The 19138-nt window shown below is 45.4% G+C and overlaps 2 protein-coding genes across 4 annotated transcripts; both read right to left on the bottom strand.

Annotated features, from left to right (window-relative positions):
* Positions 1-287: 287 nt before the first annotated feature.
* On the bottom strand, positions 288-8160 carry LOC133491763 (ATP-sensitive inward rectifier potassium channel 1-like). Of its 2 annotated transcripts, XM_061803337.1 has the most exons (3): positions 7147-7295; positions 6520-6589; positions 288-5973 (listed from the first exon to the last, which is right to left on the bottom strand). In XM_061803337.1, the coding sequence occupies exons 1-3, from the start codon at positions 7196-7198 to the stop codon at positions 4818-4820; spliced, it is 1278 nt and encodes a 425-aa protein (XP_061659321.1). In that variant the 5' UTR covers positions 7199-7295; the 3' UTR covers positions 288-4817. The 2 variants fall into 2 exon arrangements, with proteins under 2 accessions (XP_061659321.1, XP_061659320.1); XM_061803336.1 differs by lacking the exon at positions 6520-6589 and having other exon boundaries at positions 7147-8160.
* A 151-nt stretch (positions 8161-8311) lies between these two features.
* Positions 8312-12976, bottom strand: foxred1 (FAD-dependent oxidoreductase domain containing 1). Of its 2 annotated transcripts, XM_061803333.1 has the most exons (11): positions 12556-12976; positions 12114-12334; positions 11356-11466; positions 11166-11284; positions 10976-11070; positions 10616-10717; positions 10457-10533; positions 9472-9632; positions 9207-9336; positions 8975-9079; positions 8312-8904 (listed from the first exon to the last, which is right to left on the bottom strand). In XM_061803333.1, exons 1-11 carry the CDS (start codon positions 12710-12712, stop codon positions 8650-8652), a joined length of 1533 nt encoding a protein of 510 aa, XP_061659317.1. In that variant the 5' UTR covers positions 12713-12976; the 3' UTR covers positions 8312-8649. The 2 variants fall into 2 exon arrangements, with proteins under 2 accessions (XP_061659317.1, XP_061659318.1); XM_061803334.1 differs by lacking the exons at positions 12114-12334; positions 12556-12976 and having other exon boundaries at positions 11352-11464.
* Positions 12977-19138: the final 6162 nt, after the last annotated feature.

Raw genomic sequence — 19138 nt, 5'->3', positions numbered from 1 at the left:
TTGGACCACAATTGCATTACACAATTGCACAATTGGCATTACTGTACTAGTAATGCCATGCGGGCCTACTAGTAGGCATGTGTCATACGTTAGTAGCCTCCTAGACTCTACCGGTAGCACCAAAATGCCCGCTAGTACAGTGAAGCAAATAAGTATTTGAACACCCTGCTACGTATACTGCAAGTTCTCCCACTTATAAATCATGGATGGGTCTGAAATTTTTATCGTAGGTGCATGTCCACTGCAAGAGATCATTTAAAAAGAAAAAATCCAGAAATCACAATGTATGATTTTGCAACGATTTATTTGTGTGATACAGCTGCAAATAAGTATTTGAACACCTGTCTATCAGCTAGAATTCTGACCCTCAAAGACCTGTTAGTCCGCCTTTAAAAGTCCACCTCCACTCCATGTATTATCATGAATCAAGATGCACCCGTGTGGGGTTGTTAGCTGCATAAAGACACCCGTCCGCCCCATACAATCAGTAAGACTCAAACTTGTAACGTGACCAAGACCAAAGAGCTGTCCCAAGACACCAGAGACAAAATTGTACAACTCCACACGCCTGGAAAGGGCTACGGAGAAATTGCCAAGCAGCTTGGTGAAAAAAAGGTCCACTGTTGGCGCAATCATTAGAAAATGGAAGAAGCTAAACATGACGGTCAATCTCAAATCGGAGCGGAGCCCCGTGCGAGATATCACCTCGTGGGGTCTCAGTGATCCTTAGAAAGGTGAGGAATCAGCCCAGGACTACACGACAGGACATGGTCAGTGACCTGAAAAGAGCTGGGACCATGGTTGGTAATTCACTAAGACGTCATGGTTTGAAATCATGCATGGCACGGAAGGTTGCCCTGCTTGAACCAGCACATGTCAAGGCCCGTCTTGAGTTTGCCAATGACCATTTGGATGATAAGAGAGGAGTCACGGGAGAAAGCTTTGTGGTCAGATGAGACCAAAAATTGAACTTTTTGGTCATAATTCCACTAACCGTGTTTGGAGGAAGACGAATGATGAGTTTCATCCCAAGAACACCGTCCCTACTTTGGAGAATGGGGGTGGTAGCATCATGCTTTGGGGGTGTTTTTCTCCACATGGGACAAGACGACTGTAGTGTATTAAGGAGAGGATGACTGCGGCCATGTATTGGGGGATTTTGGGAAACGACCTCTTTCCCTCTGTCAGAGCATTGAAGATGGGTCATGGCTGGGTCTTTCAACATGACAATGACCCCACGCACACAGCCAGGAAAACCAAAGAGTGGCTCCGTAAGAAGCATATCAAGGTTCTGGCAGACCTAAACCCAATAGAAAATCTTTGGAGGGAGCTGAAACTTCGTGTTTCCCAGCGACAGCCCAGAAACCAGACTGATCTAGAGAAGACCTGTGCGCAGGAGTGGGCCAAAATCCCTCCTGCAGTGTGTGCAAACCTGGTGAACAACTACAGGAAACATTTGACTTCTGTAATTGCAAACAAAGTCTATTGTACCAAATATTAACATTGGTTTTCTCCGGTGTTCAAATACTTATTTGCAGCTGTTATCACACAAATAATTTAAAAAAAAAAATCAATCCTTGACATCCAGCAAAAGGTTACGTACCAGCACACTGTTGAAACTAGTAGGACACGTTTGGCATATTAATAGGACAACTATGTTACTCGTGAGGCAAATGCGTTCTCTAATTGACGTAGTAAGAACTAGTTCTATTATGACATTCTACTAGTTAACTAGTGCTCCTTGTCATACAGCAGTGGTAAAAATGTCAAGACAAGTCTTTCTACTGGTCCATCTTAGTTGTACTACTTTTGTGCTGGTTTGTCTTCCTACTCCGAACAAAGAGCCTACTAGAACCCGGATCTTAGGACAAACACTTCCCCAGCAGTCTTTTCAAAAGAGTTTGGACTCTGCAGGACGTTAGCACGGCCACTTGAGCGCACGTCGCGTGTCAAGTCGACATCAATCTCGCGTTGCGAGTGAACGTCGGGAGCTGAGATGGCAGGCGGGCTGTCTCTCCGCATCATGTGGATCCCAATCCACAGCGCTAATAATAAAATGGTGCAGCTAGCATAGGACGGTCATTGTTGTCCTTGACTGATAAGACGAGGAAGCGCTTTTTGGCGTAAAGCTAAATTACAGGAAATAAATGGAAATGGCTACGTAAACTCGGTACTTATCTGAATTCGGTAAATTTACTCTGCCTCTGAAGTAAAAACAAAAGGAAGCGGGAATCTGGTTCAGGTCACTGTCACGGTCACGCTATTGTTAGCCCTTAGCGGTAGCATCTGTGGTTCATTTTTATTTGAAACATATGCACGCGCACACCCAAAAAATTGAAAAATATTTGTAAAAATATAACAAAAGAGAGAGTTATTGTTGTTATACAGCACAATGTAATAATATTAAATATTTGTGAAAATATACATATATTTAACATATTAAAAGGCTGAAGTCTTTAATTATAATAATAACTACTGTAGTAAAAATAAAACATTGGTGACATCCCCACTTTAATTAGCATCAGCATTTTATTGAAAAAAAAACGGTTTTATTTGTATTAATAAAATATTTGTAAAAATGTAAATGAGCAGAAATACAAAGTAATTATTATACTATTGTAGTGTTATTTAAAATGAGTATTTTTTTAAACTTAAAAATACAATAATACTTGAAATAGAGGCTGAGGGGTTTTTCTCTGCCTTTGGAAGCTGAGCTATTTCTTGCGTGAAAGTTTTAAAATATTTCTCAAGATTCCTTTTAGTATGCCATTTTTCTCTTCGCTGTATTGCCGTCATTGTAGCGAGAAACCATCTTTCATAACACGTCTACCATGACTCGCTTCCCTCTTTTACGACCAGCCAGCGAACGTGCAAAACACACTTGCGGAGTTTTAAAATGAAGGCTGCTGGGGAAAATTGTGTATGCCGGAGTCAAAATGTACAAAGAAAAAAAAAACCCGCCAAAATTCATCGTTGGAATCTTTTCTCCTATCAACACGCGATTCAAGTGACCTTACACAAAACATGTTTACAGGTGACCTCATTTTTCCATCTGCCTCTCAAAGAGTTGTCAATAAAGCACATTTGTTACTTGGACTCCAAATGCAAACGACGGGTTGATACGCCACTGATTCTGTTTTTTTATTTTTTATCTTTTAAATTTTTGGGGGCTGCAACACTTCCCACTAGTTGTCATTCAAAAACAATGCACGACAATTAAATATCATTTATTTGCACAGCCCGCAGAAGTAGGATAACGCGCCAATATGAGGCAGCAGCTGGAGGAAAGAATTTTGTTTATTATGTTAGCTGGCGAGTCGTGTGAAGTCATAACAGCACTCTGCTGCTCCCTAGCGGCCACCACTCCAACATGTTCCGACTACTGTACGGACTTTAATGTTTTTATATTTTCATATTTAGTGATCATGAGTACGCAAAGTACGTATGGGCCACCTAGTCCTCCATTTACTGTGTTAATTTAGCAGTTTTACCCCACTAAAACTGCTTAAATGTATTTGTACTCTGTATTTATTTACCTAAAGAAATAATTGGTTAGTTCATCCATCCATACATATTCTTAGCCGCTTATCCTCACAAGGATCGCGGGAGTGCCGGAGCCTATCCCAGCTGTTAACGTGCATGAAGCGGGGTACACCCTGAACTGGTCGCCAGCCAATCGCTGGGCACAGTGAGACAGACAGTCGCACTCACAATCACACCGATGGGCAATTTAGCATCTCAAATGAATGCAAGCGTGCTTTTGGGGATGTGGGAGGAAACCGGAGTGCCCGGAGAAAACCCACGCAGGCACAGTGAGGACATGCACCGGGATTTGAACCCCGGTCCTCAGAACTGTGAGGCCAACGCTCGAACCAGTTTCCACATTAAAAAAAAAATACATTTCATTGTGGCAATAAAGACTTGGGAAACTTCCCTGAGTTCCATTCAGTGGGACAAGCTAACATTTAGCACCTTCTTGCACATCACGAAGGCATACGAGTGTTTCTATCAGTATGAGTTAGTATTGTAGTGGCAGTAAAGAGACCCCCCCCCAGCCCCCCACCCCCACAGAGTGTAGTTTTTCATTAAATCAGACTCAGACGTTAATCTTCTCAAGAGGTACCCGCTGTGCCATTCACTGTTAATGCCCCTTTTCATTGCAACGCACTTGAAACGTCCTTCGGAGTACAGTCGGGACACTAAAATGGGCCGCTCGCCAAGTCCACCGCAGATTTATTTGGGGGGGGTTGCGCCTTCAAAGTCACACGAAATCTCTTTCGTGACCTCGAACTGACAAAAAAAAGTCATTCTGTTGTCTTGCATGATAGAAAATGTCCAAAATTTAAAACTTTTGAGGAAAACAAAACGGGAGGTTGAGCATGAAATGTTACATCCCTCGATATCAAAAGTTAAGATTGACAACTTTCATTTAAAAAAAAAATATATTTTTTAATTAGGTTATGCCACCGCAAGTCTTGTGTGACTTGATCGTAGTTGACGTTTATATTTGTAGCTTCTCTACTTTAAACTTTTCCCAGTTTCGTTCAGTTCTGGCCTCGATTTCCAAATCGGAACAAAACAAAATAACGACCAATCTGGAAAGACTTCGCTGTTAACTCTCACGCGACTTCTACATTGTCGATTCTGGTTATGAATTTCACTGAACGTTTATGTCACACTTGAGAATGTTTAAATATTTCTACAAAACGGTCGCGGCACGTTCAAACCCCGGATTCTAAATCTGAACATTTGGTCTACTGACGGATGGTTTTGGACCTTTTGGCGGTTGCACCGTAGTGGACGAGAAACATCTCGGTTCACATCTTGGTGACGTCCATGATGTCGTGAATGTCAGTGACTTGGAAAGCCAAGTTCCGGATCCCCATCTTCTTCTGGTTCTTCTGGTTGTCTTTCTTCTCGTGCCGGTTCTGGTGGCCGGGGTCCACGGTGCCCTCGAAGCAACGGGCGCAGTGCGGCGTGGCCACCCGCACGCTTTTGGAAAAGTTGGAGAAGTCCACGCTGTACTTGCCCGTCTTGGTCCGCGAGATGATCGGAAGGAAGCTGCGCCCCCACTGGATCTCCTGGGGAATGTAGGAAGTCCGCACTTGGCAGGAGGAGCTGGTGGACTCGGCCGTGCCGTCCAGGAAGACCACCAGCTCGAAGTCCTGCTGGGGCAGCGTGTCGGCGGAGATTTCGTAGAAGGGGCTGGCCCGGTTGATCACGTGGTAGAGCGTCAGCGGGCAAACAAAGAACAGGTTATCCTTCCCCGAGTCCACCGTGAAATGAATGTCCAGCTGGTCCAGGATCAAGGTCTCGCCGTCCGGGGTGGTGGTGGTCTTCATCAGCTTTCCGTAGATCTGGCTCCCGATCAGGAGCGTCTTGCGCAGGTTGGCCACGCGGATCAGGAGGCAGAGTTTGCTGTTCTGCAAGCAGATGACGGCCGTGTCGCTGAAGCTCACCGTCTTGGCCCGCCGCTTGGGGAGGGAGATTTTGGCCAGGATGACGCCGCACATGAAGCTGTTGATGAAGACGCCCGCCATGGACTGGAGGATGAGGATGGCCACCGTCCCGCCGCACTGGCCGGTCGGGGCTCGGCCGCCGTAGCCGATGGTGGTCTGCGTCTCCAGGGAGTAGAGGAAGGCCGTGGTCAGGCTGTTGACGTTGGCGATGCACATGACGTGAGCCTCGGTACGGTTGCGCGCCGACATGTCGCCGTTGCTCCTGGCGATCCAGTACCACAGCAGGCTGAAGATGAACCAGCTCCCCGTGAAGGACACCACGAACAGGAGCAGCACGAAGCGCCAGCGGATCTCCACGAAGGTGGTCCACACGTCCACCAGGTAGGCCAGGTGGTTGCCCGACTCCACGTTGCCGAACTCGATGTTGCAGCGCCCGTCTTTGGTCACCAGGCGGCTTTTGGAACCCGCGTGGCCCTTCGGCTGCACGGAAACATCCTGGAACATCCTGGAACAACTGAGGACGGCGGCGGTCTTAGTTCGCAAGTATAAATGACGGAAATTCGAAACGGTACGTCTAGTTTTATTAGGTATCGGTCGCCGATATCGTGCAGCCGTCACAAGTTCCTGGTACCTTGAAGGACGACGATACTGGCCCGATACCTCTGGTACATGCACACCCAAATCACAATTGAAACCAATTTTTTAAAAAAATATATCCAATATTTAAGCACAGTGTTAATGTTCAACTCCTGGATAATGTTACAAATATTTATTTTTTCCTGGCGGCACAGTGGATCAACTGGTTCTGGAGTGTTGGCTTCGCTGTTCTGCAGACGTCCGAGTGGAGTTCGCAAGATAGCTGGGATTGGCTCCGGCACCCCCGCGACCCTCGTGAGGATAAGTAGCTCAGAACATGACCGAATGGTTTTGGGACGCGTGCGGGAAATTTTTAATGGGTGTTTTTAAGGTGTGAACGACAGCTTTGTTATTATTTCTGTGAAATTTACAGTTATCATTGCTCAAGTGAAGTTCAGAATAGAATGGGAAAACACAAGTTTACCTCGAATGCGACCTTCCTTGATCCGAGTACGGAGGCCCTGGACTGGGAGTCATACACAGAAAGCGGGTCACTTTCATTGCAAAAATATGAAAGACGACTTGAAAGTGTCGACGGCTTTGCGGCTTTGTTTGACTTTCATGTATCCGCGTCACGGATAATGTTTAAAAAAAAAACGCAACGTAGCGCCCAAATTTTATGAAGTTCTAAGAACGGCGAGGTTCCCTGAATGCACCGCGCAGTTTTTTTTTTCGGGGGGGGGGCTCCCCTTTCCCAAAAAGAAATTATGATCAACCAATTGTTGCTAAACGTGTTTGGAACGCAATAATATGACGTTTTGGAGCAGCTTTATATGAAAATTACGTTTATCAGAACGTCACAAACAAAACCCTGACGTATATTTCATTGGTGAATTATCTTAAAAAAGAAAATGTGATTAATATATTACCGATTATTAAAGACGTGATACAGTCTATAAATGACAACAATTGAGCGAGTTCCCTCTAATTATAAATTGTACTTGATGCGGTACTGTACTGTACTGTGGCTAAAATCAAATTTAGCAAATATGGAAGATGAAAAAAAAAAAAAAAACACTTTTGCGTACAGAAAAAGTTCGGCTCCGAGTACCTGGGTCCAGAGTCACTCTTCTGCTGGTTCTGGCGGCCTGACTGCGTTTCATCCAACAAATGGCCACTGGGCAAAGAGTTTAATCCACAGTGAAATGTCCTAATCCCAGCCACATGCCAGCAGCGTGTATACTGGACCCAGTAGACGCACAACAGTCCCAGTGGCGGAGGGGGGGGGGGGGGGGGGCGTGTCCCTCCTACCCATCCACCATCATCCTCCCGCCCTTCCCCTGCCGCATCATCAATCATGCCAATAATTATCACTTAAAATAATGTAATGTCATAGAAACGGTGGATCCGTTTTAAAATATTTTAATAAATTCAAGGTCACCCGACCCCCTTTTCCCATACAAGGGACCCCCAAATGGCTTTAATTGGCGGTTTTGCATGGAGGACGTCATAAAAGAAACCCCTCAATTGCGCCACGGACACGCCCCCTTTGAGTCTCCTCGACAAGTCTGCCCCCCCCCCCACATTAGCATGACAACAACAACAAAACAAAAGGAGCTGCTATTTGGAATCGAGCCAAGGCGAACTCCGGTGGCCCAACTCCGTTTTTGTCATTTTGCACGAGAGGGATTACCAAAGTGTTTGGCTGCAATATTGATTTTTGGGAAATGTATTTCAATTGCTACTTCATCTGGAAACAGTGTTCCCTCGGTTAACACAAAAGTTACATTGCCCCGTGAAACCCGTGTAGCAGAAGTTTTTCTCTCTTTTTTCCCTTCATAATATATTTTTCCAAGATATTTTTTATTTTGTTTACAGTGGACATTTTTTTTGTTTACAACGTCCCCCCCATGCCATTTTTTTTTAGGTTTTTAAGGCTGTTAAACGTCTGACAGCACACTTTACAAACTTTTCTCAGACAGGCATTAACATTTTCTCACATTTCCCATTTAAACCAATTTCAAACCTTCGAAGAATGAAGCCAAAGATTAAAACCTTTTTGAGCCCAAAACATTTGAGAAATATATGCACACCCCTCCATCCATTTTCTTTCACTTAAGTGTTTTCATATCAAATGAAAAAGAGTCGCAGTGGTGGTCCGGTACTTCGGGTGGTTGACAATGGTCTGCAGTCCCTTAGAGAAACGGGATCCAGAACACGATGCAGGGTTTCCCCGAATTGAATCAGGATTCAGAACACATTGCGCATTCATATGCTGCAATTTTTTTTTTAAAAGCCCACTAAACCGTATTAAAAAAAAAATACACACATACAAATCTGTGTAATAGCGAATCAGCGTAAAGTGAACCACATTGTAGCGAGGGAACACTGTACTCGTTTTTACCAAAACGGTTATTGTCTGACTTTGGGATGTTGGATATTCATTCTGATGATATTGCTCGCAGTTCTACATAAAAACTGAAGTACTGAGTTGGATCCCAGTCAGTAAATCACAGAAAAAAAACAGATTGGAGTCACATTTCTCAGTTTCTGAAGCGAACCGATTTGCCGTCTTTCCCGAATCCCAGCGAGGAGGAAAAGAAGGTTCCGGCGTCTACAGAATGATCCTCTCCAGCATGGGCTCGTGGTCGGCGATGCGGCGGAAGCCGAGCCGGCTCAGGTCCAGCGTGGTGAAACCGCCGTCTAGGATGAGCTCGGCGGTCGCGCGGCCCACGGCGGGTGAGTGCTGCAGGCCGTGGCCGCTGAAGCCCGTGGCGAAGTACATGTTGCTGACCAGCGGGTGCGCGCCCACGATGCCGTTCTGGTCCAGCGTGTTGTAGTCGTAATAGCCCGCCCAGGCGCTCGTCACCTGCCGCGAAACCACACCCGGCGGTCGTTCCGGCGTCAGCGGAACGCGTTCCGCGTCGAGCTAAACTTACCTTCAGTTTTTCAAATGCGGGAACACGGTGCGCCAGCTCGGGCCAAATCTTGTCCTGGAAAAACTGGTGGTCCACATCCAGATTGGCCGCATCTGGCTCCTCTCCCTGGCACAACAATTTGGGACATGGTGACTTCAAACCCAAATGGCCCACTTCCTGTGCACTTTTGGGCTTCAGTCCTTGAGACTTTTTCACGTCACGATAGACGGTCTGATAACGGTCTTATCCAAACCTGGTCCGGCGACCTGCCCGCAATGTAGTTCCCTCCGAGGCCCTCCCTCCTGAAGTACACGCCCGAGTGGTCGATAAGGAAGGGCGTGTCCAGACCGGGTCCGTCGGGACAGTGGAAAACGTAGATGAACCTGAAACACGATCACACTGCATGACATGGATGACAACTGAAGGATCCAGCGAGGACAATTCCATGTCACTGGTGAAGAAAAACTACTTGACAACTGTATGAAACTTGATTATTATTATTATGATTTTCTTTTTACCTTTTCCTCGGCTCGACAGGGATCGGGATTCCGGCCAGGGTGTCCTCGGGTCCGAGTCCCGCTCCCAGCATGTGGGCCAGTTTTGCCGAGAAGGCCCCGGCCGCGTTCACCACCACGGCGCACTCCACGGGCTGGTACTCCAAACTGCTGGGCATCTGCACCTGAGCCCACCGATAGAAAACCCAACGGTACAGTGAAGCCATTTCGACGTTGCCGTTGAGCTTTTGTACTCATTTCTCGGCAATCTTTTGTTTCCAGGTTCTTACAGCGCAAAGGCAAGTCCAAATTTACAGTTTCGCGCCGTCACTGAAGCACTACTTTTGTCTAATTGAAGCTTCTCAACTCAATTCCACGTAGTTCCTTGAGACCGAGATGCCGCTAGAAGACACTAACGCAGGGGTGTTGAACTCATTTTTGTCGCGGGCCACATTGTAGTTCCGGTTTCCCTCAGAGGGCCGTTATGACTGTGAAATCGTTTAATGCCTCATCATATTGACACGTGAAATTTATGAATTACTTTTGGAACCAGAAATCAAGGGTGACGGGTTTTTCAACTATTGTTGATGTTTGCTAACATAAAAACGCTTGCAATACCTCCGCATTATGATTTTGGATGTAACAATTTGAAATTTGAACAAAAATCACGGAGGTCGACGTACACGACTTGCCTTCGCGGGCCACACAAAATCACGTGGCGGGCCGGATCTGGCCCCCCGGACCTTGAGTTTGACACCTGTGCACCAAAGCCTTACTTTTGTCTAAATGAAGCGCCACATATCCCTTGAACATAGCTCCTCGGTACCAGAGCAATACTTTCAATCACGTTACTTTTATTGTTTCGACTTGAGCAGTAAAATATGAAGAGAAAATATCTGTGCGTGTACAGACAACACGATACTTTTAAAAGTCCTTCAACCGGTTAAAGTGTGTTTTCCTCCGGTTAAAACGGCGTTGAAAGGGTTCAAGGTCTCCCGCTCCCATTTACCTTCACGGATTTGATCCTCCTCAGCTCCAAAGGTTCGCCGTCCTCCGTCACGACCTCGTTGGACGAATATTTAAAACCTGACGACGAGACACGACGCCGTTCCGTGACATATTAACGTGATGTTGAAATATTGCGGCGGGCAGACGAACGCGTAACCACCGGTGACTTCTCCGCAGCACTGGATGACGCCCATGGACATGGCCTTCCTCCGAAAGGCGTTCAGCAACATCCACGGGTCGAACCAGCCCTCATTTTCCAAACCTGGACGGACATCGGCGCCGATAGGCGCTCTTAGTTGCGCAGATAAATACAAACACCCTGAACTGGTCGAAAAACGGAATACCCGGAGGAAACCAACGCGGACACCGGGAGAACACGCAAACGCCGGATTTGAACCCCTCAGAACTGCGGGGCAGATGTGCTAAGCAGCCACTCAGTGTGCTGCCGTTGCTGTTATACCGATAAAAGTAATTTTTATGTCAAAAACGATTAAATCTATTCCAAAAGCAATATCCTCACCGTAGGAAGCAAGCGCTACATCTTCGGTGTTCATCCAGGGAAATTTCTCTTTTAGTTGCGTCGGCGACAGAAGTGAAACTTGGGCTCCGGCCGCCCTTCAGAAACACAAAAAAAAAAAAAAAAAAGGCGGATGAACATTTGCGTGACTTTGGGTCGTCTTTTAGCGCGGACGGCAAACACAAGAACGAACCGCTGGGTGCGGTAGTTGTCCTCCATGATGTGCGCCGCCTTGTCGCCGGCCAGGAACAAATATCCCGCCTGGTTGAACTGCAGGTCCACCGCGTCCTCGTTCAGCACCCCCAAGTGGTCCTGATGAACGGAACCCGCTTTGTCCTTCACTCATTGACTCACTCGATCGGCCACTGCGATTGCGGACCTACGTTGATGTTCCTCAGGAAGTCGGCGGACGCCATGGACAGGCTGATGTTTTCCGGCAGGGAGAACTGCTGGCGGATCCCACCGGCGGACAGCACCGTGGACGCCCGCGAGTACTGATGATCATGATGATGATGATAAATTTTAAAAAAGGAATTGTGCAAATTAGTTAAATAACTTGTTTTATTCCTGATGTAAAAATGAATTATCAATCAAGTGTAAAGCACATTTTACTTTCATATTTCAAAATAAGGTTTAATTTTTTTTTTGAATTATATAAAAAAGATTTCACAACTGATTATCATTTAATTGAATTTTAAAAAAACAATTAAACAATAAATAGTGCTTGAGAATAAGGTAGAGGTAAAACTGTCTTTTTTTTTTTGCACAGTCCCCTTCAAATCATCAGGAATATTTTCACTTGACTTTACGTTTGGGCTATGGGAGGAGCATTCAAAAACATCTGTATACCGGGAAATCCATTTATTTGTCAATATTTCTTTTTTTTTTTTCCCCTGATCCTCAAATTATCATCTGTTGTTGTTACCTGTCTGGTGGAGCACCATCGTTATTTTAGTAATTTGGGATTTTTAAGACTATACTATAATGATATCATATGTTTGCAGTTGTAGTTTTTCTTTAAAAAAATTAAATGTAAATATGAATAATGTATAGTTGGTGTAATAAACCGTGCATCCACCAGTTCGAACAACAAAGTGCAGTCTGCAGCAGTGTCACCGGTCGTTGGGCTTCTGCTACTGACCGTCATGTCCTTCTCGACCACGACGATTTGGAGCCCCCCGCGGATGCCCTCCTTCTTCTTGAGCCAGTAGGCAACGGACCAGCCCACCACGCCGCCCCCGATAATCACGATGTCGGTCCTCTCCGGAGGCAAGCCGGGGTTGATGTACAAGGGGAACCAGTCGCTGCCCGGCAGGGCGTCCGCCGCCTTCTTCCTCGAGGCGGCCAGCTGGGCCTCCAGATCTCCGGGGGGAAATGGCGACATTTTAGCAAAACCTTGTTTTAAGTTACAATTACAAAACTTAAGCATTCATTTTCGGTCGTTCTGCTGAATGTTTTGAACGTGCTGTAAAATTCGGCGCAGGTTTAAGTCAACTAACGTTCCTATGTTAACCCCAAACCCGCTTTATTTTTCTCCAGTTAGTGTCAACGATCGCCTCGGAGCTTTCGGCGGTGCCCCCCACCTTTAAAGAAGTCATTCCGGAGCGGTGTCCCGGCGCTCAGGCTCCGGCATGACGCTCCGTGTCCACGCGGCCGTCCGTGGTCAGGTGCGACCCGTCTGAAGGTGAGCAGAACCCGCAGCGTCCGCACATTTGCACCCAAGCTGCGCCACGTTGACATCGCTTAACTAGATCGCAGCTCGAAGGTTAACTTGCAAATAAAAAAAAAAACATTGTTTGGTTTGGTGCAGTACAAATAAGTAATTTGATGGCAGCGTGCAAAATCTTGCACAAATTCACTAAGACTAAGTATGTGAGCTTCCTTCAAAATAAAACATAATTTTGCTATCGCCCCGCTCTGGAGCGTTTTTGTTGAGACACACTTCATCATATCAAATTAAAACCCACAAATAAGACAATCTCCCCGCGAAATATGATAAACAGTTAACGATTCGTTCCAAAATAAGCCAAAAACTATTTGTGACGTCATTTACGGTGAAAAGACTGCCACGGAACAGTGCGAAGTATTTCCGTAAATCTCAAGTCACATGTCACCCGAGTCGACCTTGCCGCGTGGTCACAATTGACCAATCAGAGATAATAAATAAATAAAGTTAAAAAAATAAAATAAAAATAAAAATAAAGTAATCCTTTTTTTCTTTGCGAGAAAATATAAAATACGAATGAAAGAAAATGCATTTATAGCAAAAGAAAATCATAAACGTAACTACCATTTATAATTAATATAAATACAGGACTGCAGTGGTATTAAGCAACCTACCAACATTGCTTTCAATGGACCTTTCCGACCTGCCAATCACTCGTACAATAATAGCCAATCAGATAGCCGCATTGTCTTGACACGCCCCTCTCTCCGTATTGTCCCACAAGCAACGCTGGTTGTCAGTAGCGTGCGCTTGGAAAAGTTCATGTTACGAAGAAAATGGTCCTCAGATGTGTGCAATTCTGATGAAAGATATCCTGCCAAGTTGATTCAAATACACCCCCCCCCAAGTAAAAAACAACAACAATTTTGTCCTGGTAGTACTTGAAAATGATTTGTACCTGTATCTACGCCTGTCACCGTTAAGCCCCTGTCGAGGTGGAGAAAAATAATCTTTCCGACTCGTCGCCCGTGCAAATGAAACGCCGCCGCCGCGCACCTGCTCGATCAAAATAACATTTCACGCCCACGACAGTGCAACATCAGACTCGGCCGGTGATTGAGGGGGTGGAAAAAGAGCAAATTTGTGCTATTTGGCGCTCTGTCGGCAGGGGAAAACATCATCCCAGACAACTTGCAGCAGTTAAAAAACTCTCTTGGTCTTTTTCTGTTTATGATTACAATCTGTGATAAATATTATTAATACGCATGTATATCACTATGTCTTCAATTGACCCCTCCGTGGATATTGCGCAATCCGCATCACTGACCAATCAGAGGCCAGAGATCTGCATAGACCAAAGCCCGTTTTTGCTCCCGCCATTTTCTCTGACAACATTGAATGGTCCAGTATAGGTTTAGTTAGCGTTTTATCGCGTATTTGGGTTATTTAACAAAAAATATGGTTAAGAGGTGTAGTCACGGACTTTGCAATAGTGACGACAGGTATCCTGAAACGCTAGTTTGGTGGAGTTCGATTCGTACCCTTTCCAAAACCGAAGACCCAGTACGAAAAATGCCTTCGATGGATCAAACTTTGTGGAAGACCGCATCATCAACTTAATCAATCTAATATCAACCGGAACACATATGTTTGCACGAAGGTATGCCCTATATTTGATTTTCAATACATGTCTCGTATAAATGAATTCGAAGTTCTTCGCTAGCATAACATTGCTGCGTGCGAACGATTGCCACACTTATTCTTTGTTGAGCGATATTTAGCGATGATCGGACTGCACAAAAATATTGATTTCTTGCTGGCTCGCGGCCGAAAGTTAACCAGACTGTGTTTGCACGAAGATATGCCCTAAATTAGATTTTTAATACACGTCTCCTATAAATGAATGAAACGTTCTGCGCTAGCATAACATTGCTACGTGTGAATGATTGAATGAAATCAGAAGCATGGCGTCTCTCTCAGTTAAGAATGTATTGTATTTAGAATCTATAATATATCGTTGATTTGAATGAAATCAGAAGCATGGAGTCTGTCTCAGTTCAGAATGTATTGTATTGTATTTGCCATTTTTACTGTTTGTCTTACGTCAGCGCACGTGGCGTGACGTCACTTCAGGAGGCGTGGTTAAGTGCCCTGTACGGAGGGGTCAATTGAATTGGACAAGCCATTTTATGAGTATTCACGTGGTGGACAACAGGGGGCAGCAGAGGGTTAGACAGCAATCGTTAAGTACTTTCCAGAACATTAGGTACACTTGCAAAACCAACTACAGTTGCACATTGTCAATCCATCCTTCGATCCATTTTCTTTGGCCCTTATCCTCACAAGGGTGGCGGGGAGTGCTGGAGCCTATCCCAGCTGTCATCGGGCAGGAGGCGGGCGGGGTACACCCTGAACTGGTTGCCAGCCACATCGAGACAGACAACAATCGCACTCACAATCACACCTATGGGCAATTTAAAGTGTCCAATTAATGTTGCATGTTTTTGGGATGTGGGAGGAAACCGGAATAAACCCACGCAGGGACGGGGAGAACATGGAAACTCAACACAGGGGGGTCCGGGATCAAACTTGGGACCTCAGAACTGTGAGGCCAACGCTTGACCAGCTGAGCCACTGTGCCGCCTATTGTCAATCAAAATTCAGATTTTTATCTTTTTTTTTTTTTCAAACCTTTTGATCACAGCAGGTTCAATGTTGTCCCCCTTATCTGGCTTCCTTAAAATTAAAAGATAACGTTTTAAATTAAAAAATGTGGATTCAAATTAATTCATCACTGTATTTCCTATCGAAATTTTTGTTTGTCAAAATGTATTTACATTAAACATGTTTACCATTTTGCGAAAATATTTTTACTATATTTGATTTTTTTGCTGAGCTCAAAGATATTGCATTTAAAATATGATTTTAGAATATGCATGTATTTCTCTAAAAATAAAATGCATAATAAATACATCCAATGAGAATTTATTGAAGTCAATAATTTGATCCAGTTTATTGTCAAATGTAAGTTCAATTCTGACAGCTATTAATTATTGGATTGGCACCACATTTGTGGAAAATGCCGCGTGACTGCGGCACTCCTCTTTGTGCATCTGACATCTCCTCTCGTCTGACTTCTCCTCCATCCATTATTTAGTCTATTTCAATGTGACACAAATGGGTTGTTTTCCGCGCGACATCTGCGGGCTCTTCTTTCATCTGCCAACTTCGATCGTAAAGCGTCGCATTATTGAGCGCTCGGGCCGCCGGGTGCGCCACGTGTGAAAGGCACGGCCGGATAAACTGCGCACCTCCGGTTATGACCCCGGTTTGCTAATTTTGGAGAATAACAGTGTAATAGACGCTAGCGCTTGTTCCCTTACGGTTGCATTTACTGTCAAACTAAGCATGCAATAAGGAGAATTGCATCCTGTGCATTTCAAACATCCAGATATAGCAGATAGCGTTGGCTGTTTAGCATTATGCTAACAAGCAATACAAAATGCTGTACGTGTACTCATCATCAATAGTTGCGGTTTTATCACCCTTTGAGCAGTGGATATTTGAACACATATAGACAGCACACAGAAGATATAAGGCATATATATCTAGGCATGTATTCTTTATCCTCTGTGACAACTATTATTATGACTACTCCATCCATCCATCCATCCATCCATCCATCTTCTACCGCTTCTCCGGGTCGGTTCGAGGGAGCTTCAGGAGGGATACCCAGTCTTCCCTTATTAATACTGATTATAGAAAATATTTTGGCGCCATCTGGTGGCATTTTGGTGCCAAGTACCTATGTTGACCTGTGTGGAGGAGCTCCATTTAATCAGGTCAGATTTTTCTAATAGAAGAAAAAATGCTTTGCTACCGTCTTTTGGTATATCCATCCATCCATTTTCTTAGCCGCTTATCCTCACAAGGGTTGCGAGGAGCGCTTAGAGCCTATCCCAGCAGTCAAAGGGCAGGAGGCGGGGTAAACCCTGAACTGGTTGCCAGCTGTAAAGTGTTGGTGGCACAGTTCTGAGGACTGGGGTTCAAATCCCAGCCCCGCCTGTGTGGAGTTTGCACGTTCTCCCCGTGGCTGCGTGGCTTTTCTCCGGGTGGGCACTCCGGGTTCCTCCCACATCCCCAAAACATGCAACATTAATCGGACACTCTAAATTGCCCCCCAGGTGTGATTATGAGTGCGACTGTTTGTCTCTATGTGCCCTGCGATTGGCTGGCGACCAGTTCAGGCTGCAACCGGCCTCCTGCCTAATGACATGTGGGATTGGCTCCAGCACTTCTACGACCCTCATGAGGATAAGCGGTCAGAAAATGGATGGATGGAAAGATTCAATTAAAAAAAAAAGAACGACCCGCTCCAATATATGGCCCGCAAGCATTTGAGCATCTACGAAAGTCTTCTTGCCATCAGCCGCAGCGGCAAAGAAAGCGAAACGGGAGCGGACTGACGGACATTTGATGACTCAGAGTTTCGACGCAGACGCTAAAGCGCATTTTCTGCAAGCTTTGGCCCTGAAAAAGCCGCCGAGTGAAGCCCAACTCATAAAGAAAAAAAAAAAAACAGAAAACACGCGTTCACTTTTTGATGAAAAGAGGGGGATGTGTGGGCGGTGGCTGGCGTCATAAGGAGCTTACAAGTAAATAAAGTTAGCACAAAAAAACCACCCAAACAAATCGGAAATGATGAAACGGGCTGCTTTCATCCTGCCAGTGTGTGTGTGTGTGTGTGTGCGGCCGTTTGGGATGCTAAATATGGCGCTCAGTGAAAAAGAGCTCATTAGCACGGCGAAAGCTTTCGCAGTGAGGGAAAAATGTCACTTTCGTCGTGGCCACTGCAGTCAGTGCCAACGCAAAGCTGATGTGCGCGTGTGCACTTGTTGGGCTTCCGAACACTTGCAGCCAGATTATATTATATAGATTAACGCTCATATTGACACAAACGCTTAGTCACGCCCTTCCGTCGCCACGGTGCCCATCCATCGGGGAAAATATGGTAATTACAGCAAATGCTGACATTGCGCGGACGTGGACTCAAGCAGCCCTGCTTGGACCAGGGACTTCCGAAATCTATTTACAGCAGCGGACCCCTGGAGCTTATGTAGTTACATCATTTCATAAAGTGCATAGCCACATATGAGGTTGTAATAAACCAATTACTCTTCTGTACTGCAACACTGGGCCAATGAACTCCTTCACTGGCAGTTGTTTTCAAAGCAGACTTGCACATATTGCGTCTGGATTGTATTTGCAACATTTCACTTTTTGATAATTTACCAATTTTAAAAAAACAAAACAAAACATGAATTTGATTCATTTTGGAACGAGGCAGTCAACCAAAAAGGTTGAAAAAATGAAGTGCCGCGAATGCCTTTCTGTAATTTAATTGATAATCATCACCGCTGACAGCACCCCCCCCCTCCCGGCCCCCAATCATAAAACATATTTGAGTCTCCTTCAAATGTTATGCAGTCGCGAGTCGCTGGATGGAGCCGACGCGTTTTTATAATGAATGCTAAACCAGGGAACTCATTACCTTTCCGCTACTGAAGAGAGAGCATGAAGGTTAGAGATAAGGCCGGATTTAAGGCTTAGCTGATAAACCGCCCCCCCCCATCCCCAACCCTCCCCGTTGACCGTATGACAAAAAGGCTCACAAGTAGAGTCCGTCTTTCTCTCTTTTGGCGGTGACATTGGAATCATTGGCATGTAGGCAGGTACAGTATAGTATTTATGTATGTAGGACGGGTAGGAGTATATCTAAGTACAGTCGGTAATGGACCTTTCCGACCTGTCAATCACTCGTACAATAATAGCCAATCAGATAGCCGCATTGTCTTGACACGCCTCTTTCGCCATGTTGTCCCACAAGCAATGCTGCAATATTATCTGGAATACCCGATGGAGTATCGACTTCAAACCTGTTCTGTTCGGTCGCCATTTTGGAAACTTGTGGGACATGGTAACTGTAGAAAAGGGGGCGGGGCTTAAGATCACCAGTCGGAAAGCTCCATAAATTGGCCGATCAGAAAGCAGGGAGGTGGATGTTGTTATAAGTAAGACATAAACGTTTATGACGCATTGCTAGGTGTAGCTAGGTTGCTCAGTTGATTGGTAGACTGGTATTCACTTGAAGACAGGCTGGATAACGATTGGCTGAGGCCAGGCGAAGTGGGCGTGTCCAATTAGAGCAAAAAAAACAAACAAACACTTTCTCACTTTAACAACTTTCATTTTCCCATTCGTCTTCCTCCATCTAACCGTCACCCTCCTCACCCTCGCATCCGTCTCGTTATCCACGTAAAGGTCAAGCTCACACGTGCCTGCAAACGAGGCCCACGGCCGCAATTAGCCAGAAGATCATTTTCCTCGCGCATATTTTTAACGCCCGAGGACGGAGGAACACGCTGGTTTCTGTCGACCGCAAAACACGGCAAGGAGAACAACAACAAAAACAACAACAACAACAGCAGCAGTGAGTACAG

This window comes from Syngnathoides biaculeatus, chromosome 18, assembly GCF_019802595.1.
Source record: "Syngnathoides biaculeatus isolate LvHL_M chromosome 18, ASM1980259v1, whole genome shotgun sequence".
NCBI lineage: Eukaryota > Metazoa > Chordata > Actinopteri > Syngnathiformes > Syngnathidae > Syngnathoides > Syngnathoides biaculeatus.
This window is presented reverse-complemented; position numbering and strand designations above follow the sequence as displayed.

What these genes read in the sequence shown, in the direction of transcription:
- LOC133491763 (XM_061803336.1), bottom strand. Translation starts at nt 7,394, where the DNA reads ATGATTGATGATGCGGCAGGGGAAGGGCGGGAGGATGATGGTGGATGG. An exon ending in AAGAGTGACTCTGGACCCAG is followed by an intron (nt 5,974 to 7,146) that starts GTACTCGGAGCC and finishes CGCCGTCCTCAG; the next exon opens with TTGTTCCAGGATGTTCCAGG.
- foxred1 (XM_061803333.1), bottom strand. Translation starts at nt 12,712, where the DNA reads ATGTCAACGTGGCGCAGCTTGGGTGCAAATGTGCGGACGCTGCGGGTT. An exon ending in GACAACTACCGCACCCAGCG is followed by an intron (nt 11,071 to 11,165) that starts GTTCGTTCTTGT and finishes GTGTTTCTGAAG; the next exon opens with GGCGGCCGGAGCCCAAGTTT. An exon ending in CCGCATTTGAAAAACTGAAG is followed by an intron (nt 8,905 to 8,974) that starts GTAAGTTTAGCT and finishes GTTTCGCGGCAG; the next exon opens with GTGACGAGCGCCTGGGCGGG.